Consider the following 23035-nt stretch of genomic DNA (forward strand, 5'->3'; position numbering starts at 1 on the left):
ATGCGGGGGGCGCCGGGCGCCTGGCTCTGCGGCCTCGGCCTCCAGCTCCTGGCGGGCGCCGCCTTCAACCTGGACGGGACCGACCCGCTGCTGAAGGACGGGGCCGGCGGCAGCTTGTTCGGCTTCTCCGTGGCCCTGCACCGGCAGCTCCGGCCCGAGCCCGCCAGCTGGTGAGTGCGCGGGGGGGGTCGCCTTATTCCCCCCCCCCCGGAGCCTTCCCGTGGGGGCGAGGGGGGGTCCCCGGGCGCTCCGCATGAGCCGGGGGGGGGGGGGATTTGTGAAAACAACCCCCCCCGCGCTGCTCCTAGTAAGTTTCGGGGGGGGGGGGGGCAGCTCAGACCCCCCCCATGGCTCTAAATAGTAACTTCCCCGCGGGGGGGGTCTCTGCGGGGGGGGAGGTTCGCACGGTCACGTCTGTTACCCCAGGAGGCTGCCTGGCCCTGCGCCCCCCCGCACCCTGGAACTTCACCGACCCGCTGGGGGGGGGTCACTCCCTGTATTCTCTCCGATCCGCTCGTGGGGTCCCCGGGCCAGATCCAGCCTCCGATGGGAAACCCAGACTGGCCCCAGTGTCTGGGGCAGAGTGTGTCCAGGGTCAGTCCGGAGTCACCCCCCACCGCAATGGAATCAGGCCGGATTCGGATCTCAGTTCCCGCAGGGTCCATCCGGAGTCACCCCTAAGAGCTAAGTGTTGTTAGTGGTGAGCGGAAGCCCGGACTCCTGGGTTCTTTTCCTGACTCCCTGGGTGACCTTGGGCAGCACCTGTCAGGTCAGGTAAGGGGGCAGCTCTATCTCCTCCAGGGGGGTGGGGGCTGCCCAGCCAGGGTGCACCTGGAGGTGTCTCTGACTAGTACACAGACCCCATGGGGCTGGGGCTGGCCAGAGCCAGGGTGGGGATACTCCTTGCCCGGCATCCTGCCCTGCTGGTGCCCCGGGGGGGCAGAGGAGGGGCACTGTCTGGAGCAAGCCGGGTGCCCCCCATGCAGGAGCAGATGCCCAGATCCCCAGGGGCTGTGGGAGGGAGCACAGTCTGGGGAGCTTGTACCACAGCAGTTCCTTCCTCTTCCCCCCCCCCCCATTCAGGGGGGCGCAGACCTGCTGGTGGGAGAACGAGTCGGGGGGGGGGGCAGGGCTGGACTGTGTAATAATCCCCCCCCTGCACTTTACAGTGTCATTATCCCCATTGTGCAGATGGGGAAACTGAGGCACCGGGCGGGAAAGGACTTGGCCAAGGTCACCCTGTGGCAGAGGTGGGAGCAGGGCTCTCTGGTCTGTACGTGTAGCGAGGTCGGCGGCCGTGCGCCGGGGCTGGCAGCGTGCGGGGCGACAGGGCCGTGGTGTTGCTGGTGATGCAGGAGCGATGGACGGTGGCCATGTCAGCGCTTTGTGATCCTCAGCCTGACGGTGTCCTGCTGGGCTCTCGCTGGGTGCAGGGACAGAGCCCCCTGGGGCAAGGGATGCGGGCGGCTCCCAGCTGGGCCAGTGTGTGCCCTGCTGCCGAGGGAGCCTGCGAAGGGTTAAACGAAGCCCTCATGAATATGAATGGAGCTGTGGGCCCTGCTCAGAATCATTAATGGGCCATTTAGGTGAGGGGCCCAGACTCTGCGAGCTGCCCTGGGCCCAATCCCTGGGTTCCCCCCTCCCTGGTAAATGATTCAGCAGGGATCGGAGCCTGAGCCGGGAGAGGAAATCGATAGTTCTGATCCGTGGGGGTGGGAGGCTGAGAACCCCCCGGGCCTGCCCCAGCAGCAGCAGCATCATCGGCCCCACATCTGCTCCACGGGGGTGGGAATATGGTGCTTCTCTAGCCCCTTTGCAAACTCGCCCTGCGCTTCGTCCCTGGGATGGTGCCACCTCTGGGGTGGGGCGCATCGAGTGCACAGAGCAACAGCAAAACATGGGGTGAGAAAGGGGGGTGAGGCTTGTAGTCTTATAACGCTCCCCAGGGGCTCTTCAGTGCCCCCCCCTTGAGACATCGGGGTGGGGACTGGTGGCTCCTGGCAGCTGCTCGAAGCTGGATGAGTCATGGCTGGTGGTGCTAGTGCCCCCTGTTGGTGGTGATGCAGGGCTGGCAGCCAGGGGAACGTGCTGTCCCTTATCACGCCCCCGGTGCCATCTTTGTTGGCTCCCAGCCTGTCACGGTTTCTGCCAACTCTGATTTGGATTCAGGGGCAGCGGCTGGCTTCTCTGCAGAGCTCCCGGGGCTGGGCCCCTGGCAGCGGAGCCCCACTCGGAGCCCCAGCAGTGCCCGGCTGCTCTGAGCGTCCTCAGAGCAGTGCCCTCGCTGGCACCATGCACTTAGATCCGATCCCTCCCTGGGTGTCTCTGGAGGGGAGGTCGCTGCCCGGAGAAGATAAAAACTCTCGTAAAACCAAATCCCTTTGGGCTGAGCTGGTCAAATGCCAGCCGGGTGGGTCGCAGGCCGGTCAGTCTGGGTAATGAACAGGTGCTGGGGAGCTCGGATCTCACGCCCTGGTTGGCGCAGGAAGGGTCCCTACGTGCGTCTGTCTGTTTATTGGGGCCGGGGGGAGCTTTGGTCATGTTCCTCGTTCTCCAGGCTGAAGCCCGTCAAACGTTCCCGGAATTCCTCCCCGCGGGGGGATTTGCTCTCGCCGCTCTTGCATTGCGACGCCACGGACAAAGCGCAGGATTAGTGCAAATACCGGCTGGGCCGCCGCACGCTGCCGAGGGGGGAGGCTCGGCGCCGAGGGCTTTGGACTGGGAGTCGGGTCCGTCCCATCCCTGGCACTGGGGGATTTCTGGGGTCCACCTGGCTCGTTTCTTAGCCCTTTGGGAACGCTCCGCGTCAGCTCTGTGGCCGGCCGAGTCCCCGAGCCCTGCGCCTTGCACAGTCCCTTCCACAGCGCGAAGGGAGCACGACCTGCTGCGCAGTGGGCTGGGAGCCGGGTGCAAACACAGGGGGACGGCTTATATGGCCGCAGGGCCCAGGGGCCCCACCTGAGATCGGGGCCCCGTCATGCCAGGTGCTGCACCAGCAGAGTTGGAGACCATCTGTGCTCTGAGAAGCTCACAGTCTAACTAGATAAGGCAGCCAAGAGGCAGGAGGGGAAACTGAGTCACACAGAGGGGCTGGGGCTCACCCAAGGTCACTCAGCGGGTCAGTGGCAGAACTGGGAATAGAACCCAGGTGTCCTGCCACCCAGGCCAGAGGGAGAAGGAAAGATCCTGCCCAGTCCTGGGCCCCGATTCCCCCGCCTGAGGGCGTTAGCCGGGTGTGACTCTGGGGTTCTTTGTCTTGACTGACGCTGGCGCAGAGCCGGCCTGTGGCACCAGCCCAGGGGGATGCGCCTGGCATGCCTCGTGTTGGGATCAGCAGTGATGCCAAAGGAAACGAAATCTCCATGAGACGCAGGGGCCCGAGGTCCGGCTGCCCTGGGCTGTGGATCGATGGGGAGGGGAGGGAGGCTCTCCCTTCCCTTCTCCAACGGAAGTGCCAGGCAGGGGCAGCCCGTCTGGACAATGGGATCCCTTGGGGGGCTTAGCGTGGGAGCTGAGTGGGGATGGCAGCAGGGGGGGGCGCTGGGGAAACCGAGGCAGCATTGGTGCGTTCCCAGTGGGGAGTTAGGGGTGAGGGGGGTGCGTGCTGGGGGCGGGCGTAGGGAAGGAGCAGGGTGGCTCCGTGCCCAGCACCTGGGACCCCCGAGGTGGCTGCCCTGGTGCCCTGGGCCAGCACAGACGCTCATGGGATCTCTCTGGCCCTGTCCTTTTTTGGGCATGTTGCTGCCGAGTTATTTGGAATGAATTCCAGTTTATTTTTACCGGCTCCGGCTCTATCTCCTCTGGTGGACTCTCCTGCCTCCTTGCCTTCTCTTCCCTGTGGGAGCAGCAGGAGCGCTGGCCGGGGGGGGGGGGGGGGGGCTCCCAGCAGGGGGTGCTGTGAGGGGCGGGGCAGGGTGCTGGCTCGGGGGGGGGGGAGGCTCCCAGCAGGGGGCGCTGTGGGGGGCGGGGCAGGAGCGCTGGCCGGGGGGGTGTCTCCCGGCCGGGCGGGGGTCTCCCAGCAGGGGGCGCTATGGGGGGCGGGGCAGGAGCGCTGGCCGGGGGATCCCAGCAGGGGGAGCTGTGGGGGGCAGGGCAGGAGAGCTGGCCGGGGGTGCGGGCTCCCAGCAGAGGGCGCTGTGGGGGGCAGGCAGGGGCACTGGTTGGGGGCGGACGCTGGGGGGGGGCCCTGAGGGGCGGGGCAAGAGCGCTGGCCCGGGGGGGGGGGTGTCTCCCAGCAGGGGGTGCTGGGGGGGCGGAGCAGGAGCGCTGGCTGGGGGGGGGGGTCCCAGCAGGGGGCGCTGTGGGGGGCAGGGGCGCTGGCTGGGGGCGGGCACTGGGGGGGGCGTGAGGGGCGGGGCAGGAGCGCTGGCCTGGGGGGGGCTCCCAGCAGGGGGCACTGTGGGGGGCAGGGGCACTGGCTGGGGGGGGGCACAGCAGAAGCACCTGCTGTGGAGGGTCCATAGGCTGCTCTGTTGCTGGCCTGGCGCTAGTCAGCAAAGGGGCCGACTGGCAACGGCAATGGAACTAAGCCAAGGCCCGGGCCCGGGCCCCTGGGGCCCTTTCCCAGCCCAGCTCCCCCGGCCCCACTCACTGCCGGGACTGGGCTCGGCCAGTGGCTGGGGGGCCTCCGGACTCGGCCCAGGCCCGGCTGGTTCTCCACCCCCTGGAGCTCCGCCTCCCTCCCCGCCTGCTGCTGGGGCCTCTCCTGGGCGCCCCGGCCCCTATCCTGCCGCCCCGGGGTCCCTGTGCGTGGCAGGGCCTGGGGCTGGTGGCCACCCCGAGTTGCTGGCTGCAGGAGCCCACCTGTTTTGAAGCTGTGGCCAGTCCCTGCTGCTTGGCCCCGGGCACACCCCTGCCACCTCTCGCCACTGGGGCCCGGCGTCCCGGCCAGTCGAGGGCGAGAGCGAGTCTGTGCACCAGGGCACCAGAGCTGGGCGCGTGCAATGCCGAGGGGAGGACTTGGCGAGGGTGAGCGTGGCTGGGGCTGCCAGGAAATGGGAGCTCGCCCATCTGTGTGCCAGGGCCCGTGCCTGGGGGTTTGTGCACGGGACGGCCACGGGCCTCTGTGGGAGGGGGCAGCTGCTGTGCTGGTGCGAGCGTGTGCTGGTGCACGAGGGAGCAGTGTGCACGGGACGGCCACGGGCCTCTGTGGGAGAGGGGCAGCTGCCGTGCTGGTGCGAGCGGGTGCTGGTGCGAGCGCGTGCTTGTGCACGAGGGAGCAGTGTGCACGTGGCGCGTTCAGGCCCCAGCCTCTGTGTGCCCAGGATCCAATGCTGCCGTCGCCCCAGGCTCGGGCAAACCCTTTCCATGGGGGGCTGGGGGCTCCTCCCCCGGTGTTGGGCGGGGGCCGGTGGGCGAGGGGCCCGGTCCCCTCCCCTGGCTCCGGGTCAGTCCAGTGTGGCAGCCCTGAGACTGGGGCGTGACCCCCACGGCTGAGTCCTGATCCCGGCCAAGAGCAGAGACACCCCCCCCCCCGCTCTGTCACCCCCTCCCGCAATCCCGCATCCCTGCCCCTGCCCCTGGTGATTAATTACCCGGTGATTAAGGCGGTGACTAAGCAGCAGCTTCTGGTTATTTATCCTATGTGGTGATTGGCTCCTGGCGTTGCTCCAGGCTGTTCCCATCAGAATCTGCCCCCCCCCCGATCCAGCCCCCCCCTTCCCAGTCTGCAGAGGTGGGGTGGCCTTGCCCATTTCTGTGGTCAGTTTCACCTTGTCTGTGTCCCTGCTCTGGGTGCAGCCTGGGGTGGGGGGGGGGGGTCACAGCTGCCCCCCCCCACCAGCCAGCTCTGTGGGTGTGAGGGTCCCCTCTTCTCCCGGCCTGGCCGTGCCCCCCCCCCCCCCCCGCCATTGCCCGGATTGGAGTCGGGGAGCAGAGGGGCAGCTCTGCGCTCCAGGCGTCTTGCTTGTATCGGGGCTGGATCTTGAATCGGGCCGGGCTGGGTCCAAGGAGCTTCCCGTGGGGCTGAGGCTGGGGGCAGCTGCTGGGCCTGGAATGGGGCATGGGGCCACCCTGGCCTCTTCCCACCCCCCAGGTGTTAGATCAGACCTTGGGTTTCGCCTCAGGCAAGGGCAAACTCAGTGGTTTGCTCTGTCGGGTGGGGGTGGGGGGAGCGGGGGCGGGCACTGTGTGTGCGTGTGTGTGTGTGTGTGTGTGCACGCGCACCTGCGAAACCACATGGGGATTGTGAGTGCCAGGGGAACGTGGCCCATTCCATTGTGTAGGGCTCTGTGTGTGGGGGGGGAGGGCCGTGGGGGTGTTTTTGCAGGGTGTTTTGTGTGTGTGTCTCGGTGGGTGGTTGCGTGGGGCTGTGTGTGTGATTGCGCAGGACTGTGTGTGTGGATGTGTGCAGTGTTGGGTGGGGCTCTGGGTGTGTCTCGGTGGGTGGTTTTGCAGGGCTGTGTGTGGTTGTACAGGGTGTTGCGTGGGGGTCTGGTGTGTGTGTCTCGGTGGGTGGTTGCGCGGGGCTGTGTGTGTGTGTGCAGGGTGTTGTGTGGGGCTTTGGGGTGTGTGTGTGTTTGTCTCGGTGGGTGGTTGCGCGGGGCTGTGTGTGTGTGGTTATGCAGGGTGCTGCGTGGGGCTCTGGGTGTGTGTGTCTTGGTGGGTGGTTGCGCGGGGCTGTGTGTGTGCAGGGTGTTGTGTGGGACTTTGGGGGGGGGTGTCACGGTGGGTGGTTGCGCAGGGTGCTGCGTGGGGCTCTGGGTGTGTGTGTCTCGGTGGGTGGTTGCGCGGGGCTGTGTGTTGTTCACACACCCATCATCGCCTAGGCTCCGCCCATCACCTGCAGTCTCGGGGTCCCCACTATTCCCGGCTCTCTGCCCCACTTGGCTGGCGCCAGCCCGGCCTCGCCCCGTCTGTCTCTGTCTCAAGTGGGCAGCAGTAGCTGGCGCTGGGCGAGTGCCCTTCCCCCCGCAGCTGGTCCCGGGGGCGTGAGGCAGGCTAACATCTGGGGGAGGGGGGGGATCCAGCTGTGGTTTGCCCCCCTCCCAATGAGTGGCCAGGGCGGTTGAGAACAGCTGGCACTGGGGCTGGCTCCCTTGGTGACTCTCAGGCGGGAGCGGGGGCCCCCCTCCGAGGCTGCAGCTGTTGGACATGGCTGATCAGCGCGGAGCGGAGCCCCCCGCCCCCCGGGAACCCCCCTGTCCTGAGCCATGGGTCCCCTCCCCCTGTTCAGCGGGGTCAGCCGGTGCCAGTCACCACCCCAACCCCATTGTGCCCACCCTCCTTCCCACAGCAGGGCCCCCCCTGCCCAAGGTCGCTCCCGTCTGCCGCCTGGGCACCAGCTCATGGATTGACTGTGCTGGGTCTCAGCCCAACGGTCTCACCCAAATCCCCCAGCACATCTGGCCAGGGGAGCCCTAGGGCCGCCGGCCCCCTCCCTGGGACAGGGCTCCAGCACCGCCCCACTCCTGGGGGTCACTGCAGCGCTGCTGTCCCGGGGCTGGCAGCTCCTTTCGGCCACGCAGCGGGCACGGACCTGGGGGGCAGGGGGCTGTCCCCTGGCAATTGTACATGGGCCCCTTGTGCTCCCTGCCCCCCAGGCTGGGAGCCCGGCTTCGCTGCAGCCCCGTCCCGAGGGGCGTCCGGCTGTGGCTGATCCCATCTCCCCCCTTCCGCTGACGCTCGCCCGTCTCCCCCAGGATGCTGGTGGGGGCCCCGCAGGCGCCGGGCCTCCCGGGCCAGAGGGCGAACCGGACCGGCGGCCTCTACGCCTGCCCCCTGACACGCGAGATTGACGACTGCTGGCGCGTGCCCATCGATGAGGGAGGTACGGGCACTCGGGGGGGGGGGGGGCGGGAGCCGGGAACCTGCCCTTGGTGGCATCAGCATAAATCCACAGTGGGGGTGGGGGTGACCCTGCCCTCAGATCCAGAGGGTTTACACTGCTGCAGCCAGAAGCAGGATCTGGCCCCGTTTCCTTGTGCGTGGCCCTTGGCCGAGCTGTCTCTGGGCTGGTGCCCGGCACTGCCCATGGGGGACTGGGTGGGAATCCTGGGCCAAGGATCTGCTGGGGGGGGGGGACAAGGGGAGGGGTTGGGGGGCTGGCAGTGGGGGGGCTGTCTGCGTGGCGGCTGATTGCGCCTCCCCCCAGTGGACCTGCACAAGGAGAGCAAGGAGAACCAGTGGCTGGGCGTCAGCGTGAAGAGCCAAGGTGCCGGCGGCAAGATCGTGGTGAGTGGCATTGCCGGGGGGGGGGGGGCAATGCCCTCTGCTCCTCTGCTCCGCCCTCTCTGGGTGGGGATGGGGGTCTAGTGGGTTAGAGCCTGGAGGGGGGCAGGCTGGGGCTGGGCCAGGACACCTGGGTTCGCTCCCTGGCTGTGAAGGGAGTGGGGGGCCAATGGTTATCCCTGGGGGGCTGGGCCAGGACACCTGGGTTCCATTCCCAGCTCTGCTGCTGACTCGGTGTGTGGCCTGAGGCGAGTCGCTCCCCAGAGCCAGCAGCCGAGGAGCCAGGACCCCCGTGTCCTGCCTCGCCGAGCAGCGGGGCCCTCGTGTTTCACGAGTGATGGGGGGAGTCTGGGAGTGGGGGCGGGATCCTCTCTAACCCGCCCCGCTTGTCATCCCCCGGCTCGATCCCAGACCTGCGCCCACCTCTACGAATCGCGGAACCGGGTGAACCAGCCGCTGGAGACGCGGGACGTCATCGGGCGCTGCTACGTGCTGAGCCAGGACCTGACGGTGCGCGAGGAGCTGGACGGGGGCGAGTGGAAGTTCTGCGAGGGGCGCCCCCAGGGCCACGAGCGCTTCGGCTTCTGCCAGCAGGGGGTGTCGGCCGGCTTCACCGCAGACAACCACTACGTCCTCTTCGGAGCGCCCGGCACCTACAACTGGAAGGGTGAGGCAGGGCGGGGTCCCGCGGGCCGGGGGAATGGGGGCGTTCCCTCTTCTCACCCCATGCCCACAGACACTGGGGACCGGGCGCCCCCCAGATCAGAGCATGGGCCCAGCTATCCTGGGACTGGTGGTAACTCGTGGGGGTGGGGAAGGGTCCCGTGGCTGGGGGAGGGCTGGATGGGGGAAGGGGCCCGTGGCTAGTGGGGGGGAGGATGGGGTAAGGAGCCCATGACTGGTGGGGGGGTGGATGGGGGAAGGGGAGAACCATTTCTCTCCTTAGGGAGTGTGGCCACCTTCAGTTCAGACCCAACGCTGGACGCTCCAACCTCTGTGCCAGGCAGCGGAGGATCCAGGACTGTCCTCATCTCCCCCGCCCCCGTGTCATCCCTGTGCCCCCCGTGCTGTCCCTGCCCCCCATCCCCCCCGTGCTGTCCCTGTGCCCCCCATGCCATCCCTGCCCCCCTGTGCCATTCCTGCCCCCTGTCCCCCCCCGTGCCACCCTGCCCCCACTAACCCCTCTCTGGTTTGGCAGGGGACCTGCGCGTGGAGCTGGTTAACCAGAGCTCCCTGGAGCTGGTTACCTACGACGACGGGCCCTACGAAGCCGGGGGGGAGAAGGACCAGGACCCCTCCCTCATCCCCGTGCCTGCCAACAGCTACTTCGGTAGGGAGCGCCGCCAGGCGGCGGGCAGGGCCGGGCACGAGGGCCGAACCAGCCCCCTGGCCATTGGCAGCGACCGTTTGAGTCTTTGGCCCCCAGGCCCGCGGGGAAGGAAATCAGCGAAGGAAATGGGGCGATCGGAGAGTCTCTGCTGCTCGGGGGGCCGACCCCTCGGTTCCCTCGCCCTGGGCTCCCCACTGCCTGGGTGGGGAGGGGTCTCCATCCTTTAACTCTCTCTCTCTCTCTCTTTCCCCGCCCCCGCCCCCCGGCCTGGCGCGGCCCCACAGGTCTGTTGTTTATGACAAACGTTCATAGCGCAGACCCCGATCAGCTGGTGTATAAAACGGCAGAGCCCGGCGAGCGGCTGCCCGGCACCGTCGGCGACGTGGCCCAGAATAGCAACTTAGGTTTGTAACCGCGGCGGCGTGTGGTGCCCGCCTGTCAGCAAGCGAGCGGCCGGCCGGGACCCCGGCTCTGTGCCGCCCCCGGGGATGCCGCCTGCCCCCCACCCCCGAGCTCGGTGTTCCCCTCTTGGCATTTGGAGCTGAGGGGAAATGAAAACTCCTTTCTGCTCCTGGGCCAGCGGGGGGCGCCATGCCCGGGTCCTGCCCCATAGCGTGTGTGTGTGGGGGGGAGATGTAGGATATGGGGGGAGAAGGGTGACTGATGCCCCTCCCTGAACGCAGCCCCACACCCCTGTTCGCAATTACCCCTGCCCCTCCCTAGGCACGTCCCCATGTGTGTGTGCACAAACCGTCCTTACACAGACACCTCCGTCCCTGCCCGTGCACAGACACGAGCACACAAACCCTGCACACAGCCCACACGCACCCCCCCCCCCCACTTCCCTCTCCCCATTTCGGAGCCGTCTCTGCACGGTTCTCCCCTGCAGCCCCCCCCGCACTCTTCAGCTGCGCGTGCCAGGCTGGATGCTAGTGCCCAGGGATTTACACGTCCTGGTGCTCATTGCCCGGGGAACACGGATTCTGCTGCCCTCTGCTGGCTGTGGCACCGGGGAGGGGGCATGAACCCTGCCCCGCTCAGAGGGCGTCCCGCTGTCCCCAGGCCCCGAGCAGGGGGGAGGATCCCTGGGGACACCTGCTCAGGGCAGCCCCTGCCCCTTACGTCTCCAGGTGCTAGCACCGTCCCTTGCCCCCGGGTGCCTGGGGGAGGCCGTGAGCAGGGGCAGCCCCAGCGCCGGGGGAGGCCAGCTCTGCTGCCGGGCGTGAGCGTCTTGTGCCCGTGCCGTCGGGGAATGTTCCAGGCTCCGGGGATGGGCGCTGGGCCCCATCCGGGCTGGCTGCAATGCTGGGGGGTCCTGGGCGGGGGGTGTTGTGGGGGGCTGCAGACGGGAGGGGGGTCAGCACCACTCTGTCAGCAGCCGTTTGGGGGCTGGGGATCCCTGCTGGGAGAGGGACGCGGAGCCTGGAAAGGTCCCCGAGGTGCTGCCTGGGCTGTGTGTTGCATGCGGTGTGTCCTGTGGGATGTGGGGGGGTGTCGCTCTGCTCGGGGGTGCATGGCTCTCCCCAGCGCATGCCAGCAGGACGTGCTCCCCCTCGCTGAGCCCTGGCTGCTGCCCCCCCATCGCCCCCACTCCTGCCTGCAGGGAGCTCCCACACGCTGACCCGCTGCCGGCCTGGGCCCCAGAGATGGACGCCACGGAGCAGCGCCTTGTTCGGCCGTCGCACGGGCACGCCCTGCCTGGCATCATCCCGGGGGGGCGCTCAGCAACCAGCCGGGGGAGCCGCTGGCTTGGCAGCATCCCTGGAGCTGCTGGAATAGAACCCAGGAGTCCTGACTCCCACCCCCACCCCCACCTCTTTCAGCTCTAACCACCAGACACTCCCCATCCTCCTGGAAATTCCTGGGTGGTCCAATGTGCTATTAGAGAGCACCACAGGGAAACTGAGGCACAGCAAGGGACAGCCAGAGGCCCGGGCAGAGCAGAGACATGTTAGTGGGGGGGAGGGCTCACTCAGCTGCTGTTTTTGTGCAATCCTCCCCCCCCCCCCCCGCCCATTGAGCACTGCAGGGGACCCCGCCCTTTGCAGAACTGTCACCCCTCCCCCGCCCTGCCGGGTGTTTGCTAGCTGGGCCTTGCCCCCCCCCCGCCCCCCCCCCCCCCCGACGCTGGGCCGCTGGAGTGGGCCGGGACTCTGGTATCTGAAATATGAGGCGTGTCCAGCTTCCTGGTCGCTCCCCTTGGCCCCCGCATCCCCCCGCCCCCGTGGCTGTATCCCGGCTGGGGGGGCTGAGCAGAGAGAGACGGACAGACACACATGGAGCAGCAGAGGGGCCGGGCGCTGGGGATCAGTGTGATCTGGGGTCCCCCTGATATGGAGGAGGGGGTGGGGGGGCCTGGCTTTAGGCCACCCTGTGGGGTTGAGGATGAGTGGGTGGAGTCCACATCTGGTGCCTCCCAGACCCCTGCCCCCAGCTCTGTCCAGCCCCTGGGAGCCTTGTTTGGGCTTGGTGTGTATTAGAACAAACCTCTCCTCTCCCCAGCGGGGGGGCGTCCATCTGGCCTCAAAGAGCCCCAGGTGTGGGGTCCTGCCCCGGCTCATGGCCCGGCCTCCGGCGGCCACGTGCTGGCTCAGCGTGCAACGGATTAGGTGCCAGGTCCTTCCAGCCTAGCCCCAGCTGCGGCAGCTACGCGGGAATCCCCACTAGCTCTGCGCAGTACAGAGCCTCTGCCACACGCAGGAGCCATGCTGATTCCACCCAGCAGGGGGCAGTGGTCTCGGTGTGTCTGGCTGGTGTGGGGCCCACGGACCCCCGGGCTGCGCTGGCCGAGGGCGCGGTGTTGGACAGAACCCGTCTATTCCCTCCCACCCGGGATCTAGCAGTGGGGGGCTCAGCGAGTGTTGGGGGGGGGCGATTGGCCTCACCCCACCCGAGCTGAGAGTAGGGCCAGGGCAGTCCCTGGCCCCCTGCTTCTGAGGAGCCCTGGGGGACCCTCCCACCCCCCCAGCAGCACCAACCCTGCCTGTCGCTCTGCCCCCACTCCAGGCTTCTCCGTCGACTCGGGGAAGGGCCTGACCCGGCAGGACCAGCTCAGCTTTGTCACGGGGGCGCCGCGGGCCAACCACACGGGGGCCGTGCTGATCCTGCGGCGGGACAACGTGAACCGCCTGGTGCCCGAGGCCGTCCTGCCCGGGGAGCAGCTCACCTCCTCCTTCGGCTACGCCGTGGCCGTGGTGGATCTGAACAGCGACGGGTGAGCCGGGGGCTGGGGGGTCAGGACGTGGCCGCCGCTCGGAGCGCCGGGGTTGGCGGGCACTGGCAGGGGCTGGGCCTGACCCTGCTGCCCTCTGCCCCTGCCCAGCTGGATGGACCTGGTGGTGGGGGCGCCCCACTTCTTCGATCGGCAGGAGGAGATCGGCGGGGCAGCCTACGTGTACATCAACCAGGCAGGGCGCTGGGCGGGCGCCCACCCCATCCGCCTCAACGGCACCTCCCGCTCCATGTTCGGCATCGGCCTCGCCGCCCTCGGCGACCTCAACCAGGACGGCTTCCAGGGTGAGGGGCCGGGCAGCCAGGGGAGGGGGGATCGGGGGGAGCCTGGCTGGTGCTGACCTGGGGTCCCGGTGCTGTCCCTTGGGGGGCTCCCCTTGTGGGTATGGGCTGGGGGGGGCAATGGGGCTGGCTGCTCAGCTGGGTTATGGGGTCTGAGGAACGGAGCTGCCCCTGCAGGAGGGAGGGACCCCCCCCAACGTGGCACATATCCAGCTCTGGGCAGGGGAACTGCTCTGGCCCTAGTGCCCAGGGGGCCCACAACCCCCTTTTGGCCTGCTCCAGCCATAACCCTGCCCCCCTCCCCCCACAGACCTCGCCGTGGGAGCCCCATTTGATGGAGCCGGCAAGGTCTATATCTACCACGGCAGCAGCCTGGGCATCGTCACCAAACCGGCCCAGGTGAGAGGGCGTAAACAGGACACGGGGGTTGGAGGGTGTCACTGAACTGTGGGGTCCACAGGCTCCTAAGCCCCTCCCCCACCGGCCCCCTGGGGTCCAGGATCCCCCTTCACTTCCTGTCCTAAACACTGGCGGCTCCGCCCCCAAGAGGCAGCTGCTGCTTCCCCAGCTCTCCGTCCGTCCGTCTGTCCCCCTGCAGGTCCTGGACGGGGAAGGCGTCGGGGTGAGGACTTTCGGCTACTCCCTGTCCGGGGGCCTGGACATCGACGGGAATCTCTACCCAGACCTGCTCGTTGGCTCGCTCTCGGACAGCGTGGTGCTGTACAGGTGGGCACTGCCCGCTGCGCTGGCCGCCCCAGGCCGAGGGAGGGAGCCTTGTGCTGGGCAGGGCACGGCCTGGTGGGACTCTGGTCCCTCCAGCCCCGGGCGTTGCATTGCGTCCGGCTGGATCAGTCCCCTGGGCGACGCTGGCGCAGCCGACGGCTCCACCCATGCCCGGCGTGCGGAGGGGCTGGGCCCCGCACACCATGCAGAGCTGAAGGCCTGGTGCAGCCGGGGCGCGGGCCGGCTGGGCGCCTTTGCCAGCGGTTTCCCCTCTTGCTTTGCAGAGCCCGGCCCGTCATCCACGTCTCCAAGAACGTCTCCCTCTCCCCCCCGAACATCGACCTGGAGAGCAGGAACTGCCCCCACCACCTGGGCATCTGGTGAGAGCGGGCCTGGGGAGGGGGCTGCCCATCCTCGCCCCCACCCCCAGGCTCCCTGGGATCCAGAGCTGTGCCTGTATCACCCCCGACCCCCGCCAGCCACGCACACTTTCCACACCCAGGGAGAGAGGGAGGTCTAGCGGTTAGAGCTGGTAGGGAGTAGGGCAGGGAACCAGGACTCCTGGGTTCTCTCCCCAGCTTTGGATGGGCAGTGGGATCTGGTGGTTAGAGCAGGGGGGCTGGAAGCCAGGACTCCTGGGTTCTGTGCCCAGCTCTGCTACTGACCTGTTGTTGGGCCTTGGGCCAATCCCTGCCTCAGTTTCCCCAGGGGTACAATGGGGTTAGCGCCGCCCATCTCGAGGGCAGCAGTGCACTCTGACCCCGACGAAAGGGGCAAATTCCTGGTCCCAGCGGCTGCTCAGCGCCGGCTTCTGCAGGGAACCAGCTGGCCCTGCTCTTCCTCCTCCTCCCCGGAGGGTGGGGTGCTGAGTCCCCCTAGCCGGGAGGGACGGCTGGTTTGACGTCGGCCCTGTCTCAGGCTGAGCCTTTCTGTGGTTTCCCTGTGCAGCGTGGAAGTACGAGCCTGCTTCAGCTACACGGCCAGTCCTGCCAGCTACAGCCCCCACGTCAGTGAGTACTGCCGGGCCGGGCCAGGCCTTGCACTCCCCAGGCCTGGACGTGCTGCGCTGGGGGGGGGGGGCGGGGAGGATACCACCTGAGAATACCCCCCCTGCATCGGCCCTGCTCCCAGACCCGGCACAGGGAGACGCCCAGAGCATGCTGCCCCACGGCTGTTCTCTGTCTCCCAGAGCCCAGAGGATGCTAAGGGAAGCAGGACACAACCCAGAGCAACCCTGAGGGTGCTCTAAGCTACCTGGGGAGCCCTACCCCAGCGGTGGCTGCATCTCAGCACTGGGTGACAGATCCCCGTTTAAACAGCTGCTGTGCCCACCCCAGAGGTGGCTGCATTTTGCTGAGGGGTGAGCAATCCCCCCAGGAATGGAAGGCGCAGCAGAGCCCATGCCCGCCCTCCCTCCCTCCGCCCCCAGCGCTCACGTACACCTTGGACGCTGACGTGGACCGGCGGAAGCTGGGCCAGGCCCCTAGAGTCGCCTTCCTGGACCGGAAGCCCACGGACCCCGAACACCAGTTCTCAGACGTGGTGGAGCTGCCCCACCAGCGTGCCCCTGCCTGCGTCAAGGCCACCTTCCAGCTGCAGGTGGGTCCTGCTGCCCCAGCCCCGCCTCCCTGCCCCCGCCCCCCGGCCTGCCGCGGGCTCAGCCCCCTGCTCCCTCATTGCAGGACAGCATCCGGGACAAGCTCCGCCCCATCGTCCTGGTGCTGACGTACAGCATCGAGCACGCCCGGAGCAAGCGCCAGGTCCAGGCCACCGCCCTGCCCCCGCTGATGCCCGTGCTGAACGCCCAGCTGCCCAGCAGCCAGAGGGCAGAGGTGAGGCGGGTTCCTGGGTGACGGCCCCCGGGGACGTGGGCTCCCGCTCCCTAACCCTCCTCCACCGCTGGCCCCCGGCCCCTTGCCCTGCGAGCAGCTCGTCCAGTGGGATCCGAGCTCCTGGCGGTGCCGATCCCCTGACGCCTTTCGTCAGGGTGCCCTGCCCAGCGCCCAGACCGGGGACTCTTCTGTTCCTCCAGGCGGTGTCAGCCTTTGGGGGGGTCGCTGTCTCCTGCTGGCCAGTGCCCGGGCCCCGCCCCAGAGGGGGCTGCATGTCAGTGCTGGATGAGCGAATGCTGCGCAGTGTGGCTGTCTCCTGCTGGCCAGCGCCCGGCCCCGCCCCAGAGGGGGCTGCATGTCAGTGCTGGACGAGCGAACCCTGCGCAGTGTGGCTGTCTCCTGCTGGCCAGCGCCCGGCCCCGCCCCAGAGGGGGCTGCATGTCAGTGCTGGATGAGCGAACCCTGCGCAGTGTCACTGTCTCCTGCTGGCCAGCGCCCGGCCCCGCCCCAGAGGGGGCTGCATGTCAGTGCTGGATGAGTGAACCCTGCGCAGTGTGGCTGTCTCCTGCTGGCCAGCGCCCGGGCCCTGCCCCAGAGGGGGCTGCATGTCAGTGCTGGACGAGCGAACCCTGCGCAGTGTGGCTGTCTCCTGCTGGCCAGCGCCCGGGCCCCGCCCCAGAGGGGGCTGCATGTCAGTGCTGGATGAGCGAACCCTGGGCAGTGTCACTGTCTCCTGCTGGCCAGCGCCTGGCCCCGCCCCAGAGGGGACTGCATGTCAGTGCTGGATGAGCGAACCCTGCGCAGTGTCACTGTCTCCTGCTGGCCAGCGCCCGGCCCCGCCCCAGAGGGGGCTGCATGTCAGTGCTGGATGAGCGAACCCTGCGCAGTGTCGCTGTCTCCTGCTGGCCAGCGCCCGGCCCCGCCCCAGAGGGGGCTGCATGTCAGTGCTGGATGAGCGAACCCTGCGCAGTGTCGCTGTCTCCTGCTGGCCGGCGCCCGGCCCCGCCCCAGAGGGGGCTGCATGTCAGTGCTGGATGAGTGAACCCTGCGCAGTGTCGCTGTCTCCTGCTGGCCGGTGCCCGGCCCCGCCCCAGAGGGGGCTGCATGTCAGTGCTGGACGAGCGAACCCTGCGCAGTGTCACTGTCTCCTGCTGGCCAGCGCCCGGCCCCGCCCCAGAGGGGGCTGCATGTCAGTGCTGGATGAGTGAACCCTGCGCAGTGTGGCTGTCTCCTGCTGGCCAGCGCCCGGGCCCTGCCCCAGAGGGGGCTGCATGTCAGTGCTGGACGAGCGAACCCTGCGCAGTGTGGCTGTCTCCTGCTGGCCAGCGCCCGGGCCCCGCCCCAGAGGGGGCTGCATGTCAGTGCTGGATGAGCGAACCCTGCGCAGTGTGGCTGTCTCCTGCTGGCCAGCGCCCGGGCCCCGCCCCAGAGGGGGCTGCATGTCAGTGCTGGATGAGCGAACCCTGCGCAGTGTGGCTGTCTCCTGCTGGCCAGCGCCCGGCCCCGCCCCAGGGGGGGCGTCGTTCATCGGTGCTGTGGGTGTAGCTGGGCTCTGGGCGGCTGGAGCACGTGCAGCGGTCTGCGGGAATATTCTGGGGGATGGCTCTGAGCCGGCGGGCGAGCCCTTGCTGGGGGGCGGGGCGCTGTGCAGCGCGGAGGGGGAGGGGCGCTGCCTGGGGGCCATCCCAGCTAAACCCCTCTCCCCCCCCCCCCCCCCGGGTGTTTGTCCCCAGGTGAATTTTTTGAAGCAGGGCTGCGGGGAGGACAAGATCTGCCAGAGCAACCTCCAGCTGCGCTACCAGTTCTGCTCCCGCGTGGGCGACGCCGACTTCCTGCCCCTGCCCAGGTGAGGGGGGGGCTGAGCCCTGGGGGCCCAGGATGGGGGGAGGGGTAAGAGACACGTACTGGCCCCTCTCAGACTTGCCCTCCTGCCTCAGGTGGCCGGGTGGGGCTGGGATCTATCCAGGGGGTGGGTCTGGGGGCAGATCCCTGCATGGTGCCCCCCTGCTGTCTCCAGGATGCGGTGGGGCCTGGGTAGCCAGGGGTGGGGGGGTTTCTGTGCTGATGCCCGCAGGGGCCCCTCACCGCGGCGCTGGGCCTGCCTCTCTCCACTGCAGGGGTGCCGATGGCACGGCTGTCTTCGCCATGAGCGACCAGAAGGACGTGGCCTTGGAGATCCAGGTCACCAACCTGCCCTCGGACCCAGCGGCGCCGCAGCGGGACGGGGACGACGCCCACGAGGCCCTGCTCACGGCCACCTTCCCCGAGGCCCTGCCCTACTCCGGGGTCCGGGCCCATGACGCGTGGGCCGGACCCGGCCTGGTACAGGACGGGGTGGGGGGCCGGGGGTGGGGGGAGGGGTTGTTGGCCCTGGGCTCTGACGTCTCGTCCTTTCCAGGAGAAGCAGCCGTGCCTGCCCAACCTGAACGCCTCGCAAGTGCAGTGCGAGCTGGGCAACCCCATGAAGCGCGGAGCTCAGGTGGGGATCAGCCCCCCAAATTCCTGCCCCCGCACTCCACCCAGACCTCACTGCCCCCCGCACTGCGCCCAGACCTCACTGCCCCTCCAGTGCCCCCCGCACTGCGCCCAGACCTCGCTGCCCCCCGCACTGTGCCCAGACTTCACAGCCCCTCCAGTGCCCCCTGCTACCCCCCGCACTGTGCCCAGACCTCACTGCCCCTCCAGTGCCCCCACACTGCGCCCAGACCTCACTGCCCCCCCACTGTGCCCAGACCTCACTTCCCCTCCAGTGCCCCCGCACTGCGCCCAGACCTCGCTGCCCCCCGCACTGTGCCCAGACTTCACAGCCCCTCCAGTGCCCCCCGCACTGCGCCCAGACCTCACTGCCCCCCCACTGTGCCCAGACCTCACTTCCCCTCCAGTGCTCTCCACACTGCACCCAGACCTCGCTGCCCCCCGCACTGTGCTCAGACCTTGCTGCCCCCCACTACCCCGCACTGTGCCCAGACCTCACCACCTCCCTCTTGCTCCCCCTGGCCTCTGCCCCCCCCATGGCCCTGATCTCTCTGCCCCCCCCAGGTGCGGTTCTATCTCATTGTCAGCACCTCGGGCATCACCATCGAGACCCGGGAGCTGGAGCTGGAGCTGGAGCTGAGCACGTGAGCGCCCCCTGCAGGGCTGGGTGGGGGCAGGGGACGCCGGGGTGGGAAGCACTGGGCAGCAGTTGCCGGGCGGGGGCTGGGTGATGTTCAGGGGGTGGGGGGTTTGCTGTGGAGGGGGAGCTGGTCACTGGTGGGTTGCAGTGGGGGGAGCCCCCATGACGCCCCCCCCCTCTCTCTCCCAGGATCAGCGAGCAGCCGGGGCTGCGGCCTGTGACGGCGCGGGCACGTGTGGTCATTGAGCTGCCCTTGTCCGTCACGGGGTGAGTGCCCCCGATGGGGCAGCTGGGGGGGCACGGCGGGTGGAGGGAGGAGCCGTGGGGGTGGTTGAAGGGGTGAGGCAGCTTGGGGGGCCGGGGGAGCCGTCTGGGGGGCGGGGGTGAGGCCGGGGGCGAGGCGAGCTGTCTGGGGGACGGGGGCGGGGCAAGCCACCTGGGGGTGGGGCTCTGCGGGGCTCTGATGCCCCCCTGACCCCGTTCCCCCCCTCCCCCGCAGCGTGGCCGTCCCGCGGCGGCTGTTCTTCGGCGGCCAGGTGCGGGGCGAGAGCGCTGTTCACACCGAGGGCCAGGTGGGCAGTGCTGTGCGCTACGAGGTGACGGTGAGTACCCCGCTCGGGGAAGGGGCAGCAACGCCCCCCCTCCCCACCAGACCTCACCCTGAGCATGGACGGGGGAGGGCTGAGGATCATGGGGGTGGGGCTGGGTTCAGGATGCCGGGGTCCATTCCCATCTGGGACAGGGGAGCTGGGTCTAGTGGTTAGAGCAGGGGGGGCTGGGAGTCAGGACATCTCTTCCCCCTAAAGTGCCTCAGTTTCCCCATCTGGGCGGGTGGGTGGCATTTGACCCTGCCCCACAGACTCAGGCTAGTGAGTGTCCCCCCGGGCGGCGCCTGGCTCAGGGTCCCTGCCCCCCGCAGGTCTCCAACCGGGGCCAGTCGCTCAACACCCTGGGCTCGGCCTTCCTCAACCTCATGTGGCCCCACGAGATCGCCAACGGCAAGTGGCTGCTCTACCCGCTGCGTCTGGAGCTGGCAGCCCGGCCCGGGCAGCGCGTGGCCTGCAGCCCGGCAGCCAACCCCCTACGGCTGGCACTGGTACGTGGCGTGGAGGGCAGGGAGCTGGGGGCTGCTGCTCAGCTCGGGGGGTCTCTGGCTCTCAGGCCATGGGGGAGGGAGGGGACTGGGGTCCCCCCACTGCAGGGATGGAGGTATGGGGATTGGGGCCCTGCCCTACGTTGTGCCCAGCTGTTTGCCCCCATGGGCAGTGCAGGGGCACAGGGCCATGGGTGGGGGGAGCCCAGCCTCCCCAGAGGGGCCTGGCATGGGGGGAGGGGGCATCAGGGGGCACAGCTCGTGCTGCAGCATCACTGAGGGGCTGGGGGGGGGCTATGGGTGGCGTGGGCCCCAGCACCAGGCCGGAGCCGCCCTGTGACCTCTCCTGCCGCCCCCAGGAGAGCCACGGGCAGGACAGGAGCAAGAGGGAGGCCGAGCGCCCGGAGCTGCCCAGCACGGGGCCCTGGTGGTACCGCGCCCACGCTGAGAGGAAGAACGTCACGTTGGTGAGTGGCTCCGGGGGGTGGAAATCGGGGCGGGGGGGGCTGGGGTAATCCCGGCTGGGGCTGTGGGGGGGCCCTGGGGAGGGACTCACTCGTCTGTGTGTGTGTGTGTGGGGGGGGGGGGGGAATCTCTCATCCCCGCACACCATGAAGCGCTCTCCAGCCTGAATACCCACGGCTCGCCCCCGCAACCCCCTCTGGGGTGGAGCACCCTGGCCACGCCCCCCACCCCCTACTGACCCACTGTCTCCCCCCTCCAGGACTGCGCCCGGGGCACCGCCCGCTGCCTCGTCTTCCAGTGCCCGCTCCACAGCTTCGACCGCTCGGCCGTGCTCACTGCCTGGGGGCGCCTGTGGAACAGCACCTTCCTGGAGGTGAGCCGGCGCCGGGGGCAGCCAGCTCTGGGGTGGGACGCAGGGGCTGAGTCGATGCTGCACCACGCGGTGGACAGGAAGTGGTGCAGAATCCTGCCTCCGCCTGGGACAGCTTGGGGGGGCGGGGGGCTGGGGGGCACCAGGCTGAGCCATGTCCCTGCCCCCAGGAGTACCCGGCCGTGACCTCCGTGGAACTGCTTGTCCACGCCAACATCACTGTCAAATCCACCATCCAGAACCTGGTGCTGAAGGACGCCGCCACGCAGGTACCTGATTGGCCGCTCCCCCCAGCCCCGCCCCCTGCCCCGCCTCCTGGTCCTGATCCTGCTCATCCCTTCCCCCCCAGATCCCCGTCACCATCTACCTGGACCCGAGCGCGGTGATGGCCCGGGGCGTCCCCTGGTGGATCATCCTGATCGCGGTGCTGGCCGGGGTCCTGGTGCTGGGGTTGCTGGTCTCCGTCCTGTGGAAGGTGAGAGCGGGGGGACCCGGCTACCCTGCCCCTTGCATGGGGGTCCCTGCTCCAGGGCAGATGTGCCCCCAGGGATTGGGCCCCTGCCCCTCCCCCTCCCCCCCCCCCAGCAACACCCCCTCCCCGTGCACCACCTGGGGGAGTGAGCCCCAAGCAGGGACTCCCCTTCCCCTGCCCCCTCCTGGCACCTAGCCCCATCCACAGGAATTCCTGCCCCGTCCGTAACCCGGCGTCCCCTGGGTCCAGCTCTCTGTTCCGGGCCTGACACGCTCACCTCGGCCTCGCTTCCTCCCCAGTGCGGCTTCTTCCAGCGGAATAGCCGCGCGGCCCCGTACGCTGCCAACTATTACCGGGCCCGGCTGGCCGTGCAGCCCTCCGAGGTGGAGAAACAAGCCGGGGAGGCCTAGCGGTAACAGCCGGCCCCACCCCTCGTTCACAGGGGGCAAGGGGCGTGCATGGGTGTGCAAGAGCATCTGAAGCAACAGTGCACGATTGTGCAGGTGTGCCAGGCCTGTTGGGGGAGCACGGTGTCTGCCAGGCTAGCACCTGCGTGTGCCAGGCCAGTGCCTGGGTGTGCCGGGGGCGGGATGGTGAGTGTGCCTGCGTGTGCCAGGCCAGCGCCTGGGTGTGGCGGGGGCAGGATGGTGAGTGTGCCTGTGTGTGCGAGGCCAGCGCCTGGGTGTGGCGGGGGCAGGATGGTGAGTGTGCCTGTGTGTGCCAGGCCAGCACCTGGGTGTGCCGGGGCGGGTGTCTGCGTGTGCCAGGCCAGCGTCTGGGGAGTTGCCAGGGGTGTTGAATGAGCTGGGCCCGTCCCTGATGTGTGGGGATGAGCCTGGCGTAGGCCTGCAGGGGAGGTGACGCTGTCTCTGGCCTTGGCTTCCCATCGCCGCCTTTGATGCACGTGCCAGCCACTTGGGGGCGCCCCTGCTCCCTTCGGGTCTGCTGGGGCCCAGGCCTGCCCCAGGCGCCCCCCGTGGGGCGGGGGCATCTGGGCCTTGCCAGGGGGCCGGGCGCTGACTCCGTTTCTCTGGCTTCTTTCCAGGTGGGCTTCTTCAAGCGCAGCCGGCCCCAGCAGGCCGCGGTGCCGCAGTACCACGCCATCAAGATCCCGCGGGAGGAGCGCCAGCTGTTCCGCGAGGAGAAGACGGGCACCATCCAGAAGGAGGAGTGGGTGACGAACTGGAGCGAGGGCGGCGACAGCCATGTGCCCATCTCCGGCTAGGCACCCCCTGTCCCGCCCGGGGCCGCGACCCACGCGAGATCCCCCTGGCCGGCGCCGGCTCAGACCTGGGGGTTCTGTGGGCGGGGTCTCTGGGGAGCACACCGAGATGGGGGTGACTCTGCCTCGTTAGCCGGGGCTGCTCTTCCCGTTGGCTGCCGGACTCCGGACTCGAGATGCGGGACCTGTGCCCAGCCTGCCCACGGAGCCCCGAGGACAAGGGGGTGTAGCGCTGCCTCCTGCTGGCTGGGGCCGGAGCTGCTCAAGTCTGTCAAACCCCCCTGCTCCAGGGGGATCCCAGCCCCACGGGGCCCAGACTGGTTCAGGTGGTAAACCAAAGTACAGGGGATGACCCTGCCCCTTTCTGTAGTGACCCCGCCCCTTTGTGCAGTGACCCCGCTTTTCTCCAAGCAGACCCTGCCCCCTACCCCGGGCTCCCCTGTGTGATTGACTCCATGGTCTGGCTGGGGGTCTCTGCTTATTGTTATTAAAGGGACACTGTTGGGAGAACAATGGTGTATCGCCCGTGCCTGCCCCGCGCTTTGCCCCACAAGCTCCCCCCACCCCCCAACGGGGCCCAACAGATGCGAGACACTAACCAGAAACCCACGAAGAATTTTTCAGCGTCTGTGTCCAACCCCTGCCCCTGGGAGCTGAGCTCTGCAGAGTCCGGGGGAGAAGGGGCTGGATTTACCCCCCACCCCAACCCCGCACGCTGAGCTGAGTCCAAC

General features: G+C 68.8%; 1 protein-coding gene across 1 annotated transcript; it reads left to right on the forward strand.

The window, feature by feature from the left end:
• Positions 1-22307, forward strand: ITGA7 (integrin subunit alpha 7). The gene is made up of 26 exons (XM_065419110.1): positions 1-170; positions 7641-7768; positions 8093-8172; positions 8581-8836; positions 9368-9499; positions 9784-9903; positions 12506-12713; positions 12822-13015; positions 13323-13411; positions 13611-13738; positions 14020-14115; positions 14684-14745; positions 15165-15334; positions 15418-15567; positions 17301-17413; positions 17685-17889; positions 17966-18046; positions 18607-18686; positions 18872-18949; positions 19182-19284; positions 19602-19778; positions 20135-20242; positions 20500-20613; positions 20781-20879; positions 20960-21085; positions 22128-22307. Exons 1-26 carry the CDS (start codon positions 1-3, stop codon positions 22305-22307), a joined length of 3447 nt encoding a protein of 1148 aa, XP_065275182.1.
• The last annotated feature ends 728 nt before the right edge of the window (positions 22308-23035 follow it).

Source organism: Emys orbicularis, chromosome 19 (genome assembly GCF_028017835.1).
Source record: "Emys orbicularis isolate rEmyOrb1 chromosome 19, rEmyOrb1.hap1, whole genome shotgun sequence".
NCBI classification, from domain to species: Eukaryota; Metazoa; Chordata; order Testudines; family Emydidae; genus Emys; species Emys orbicularis.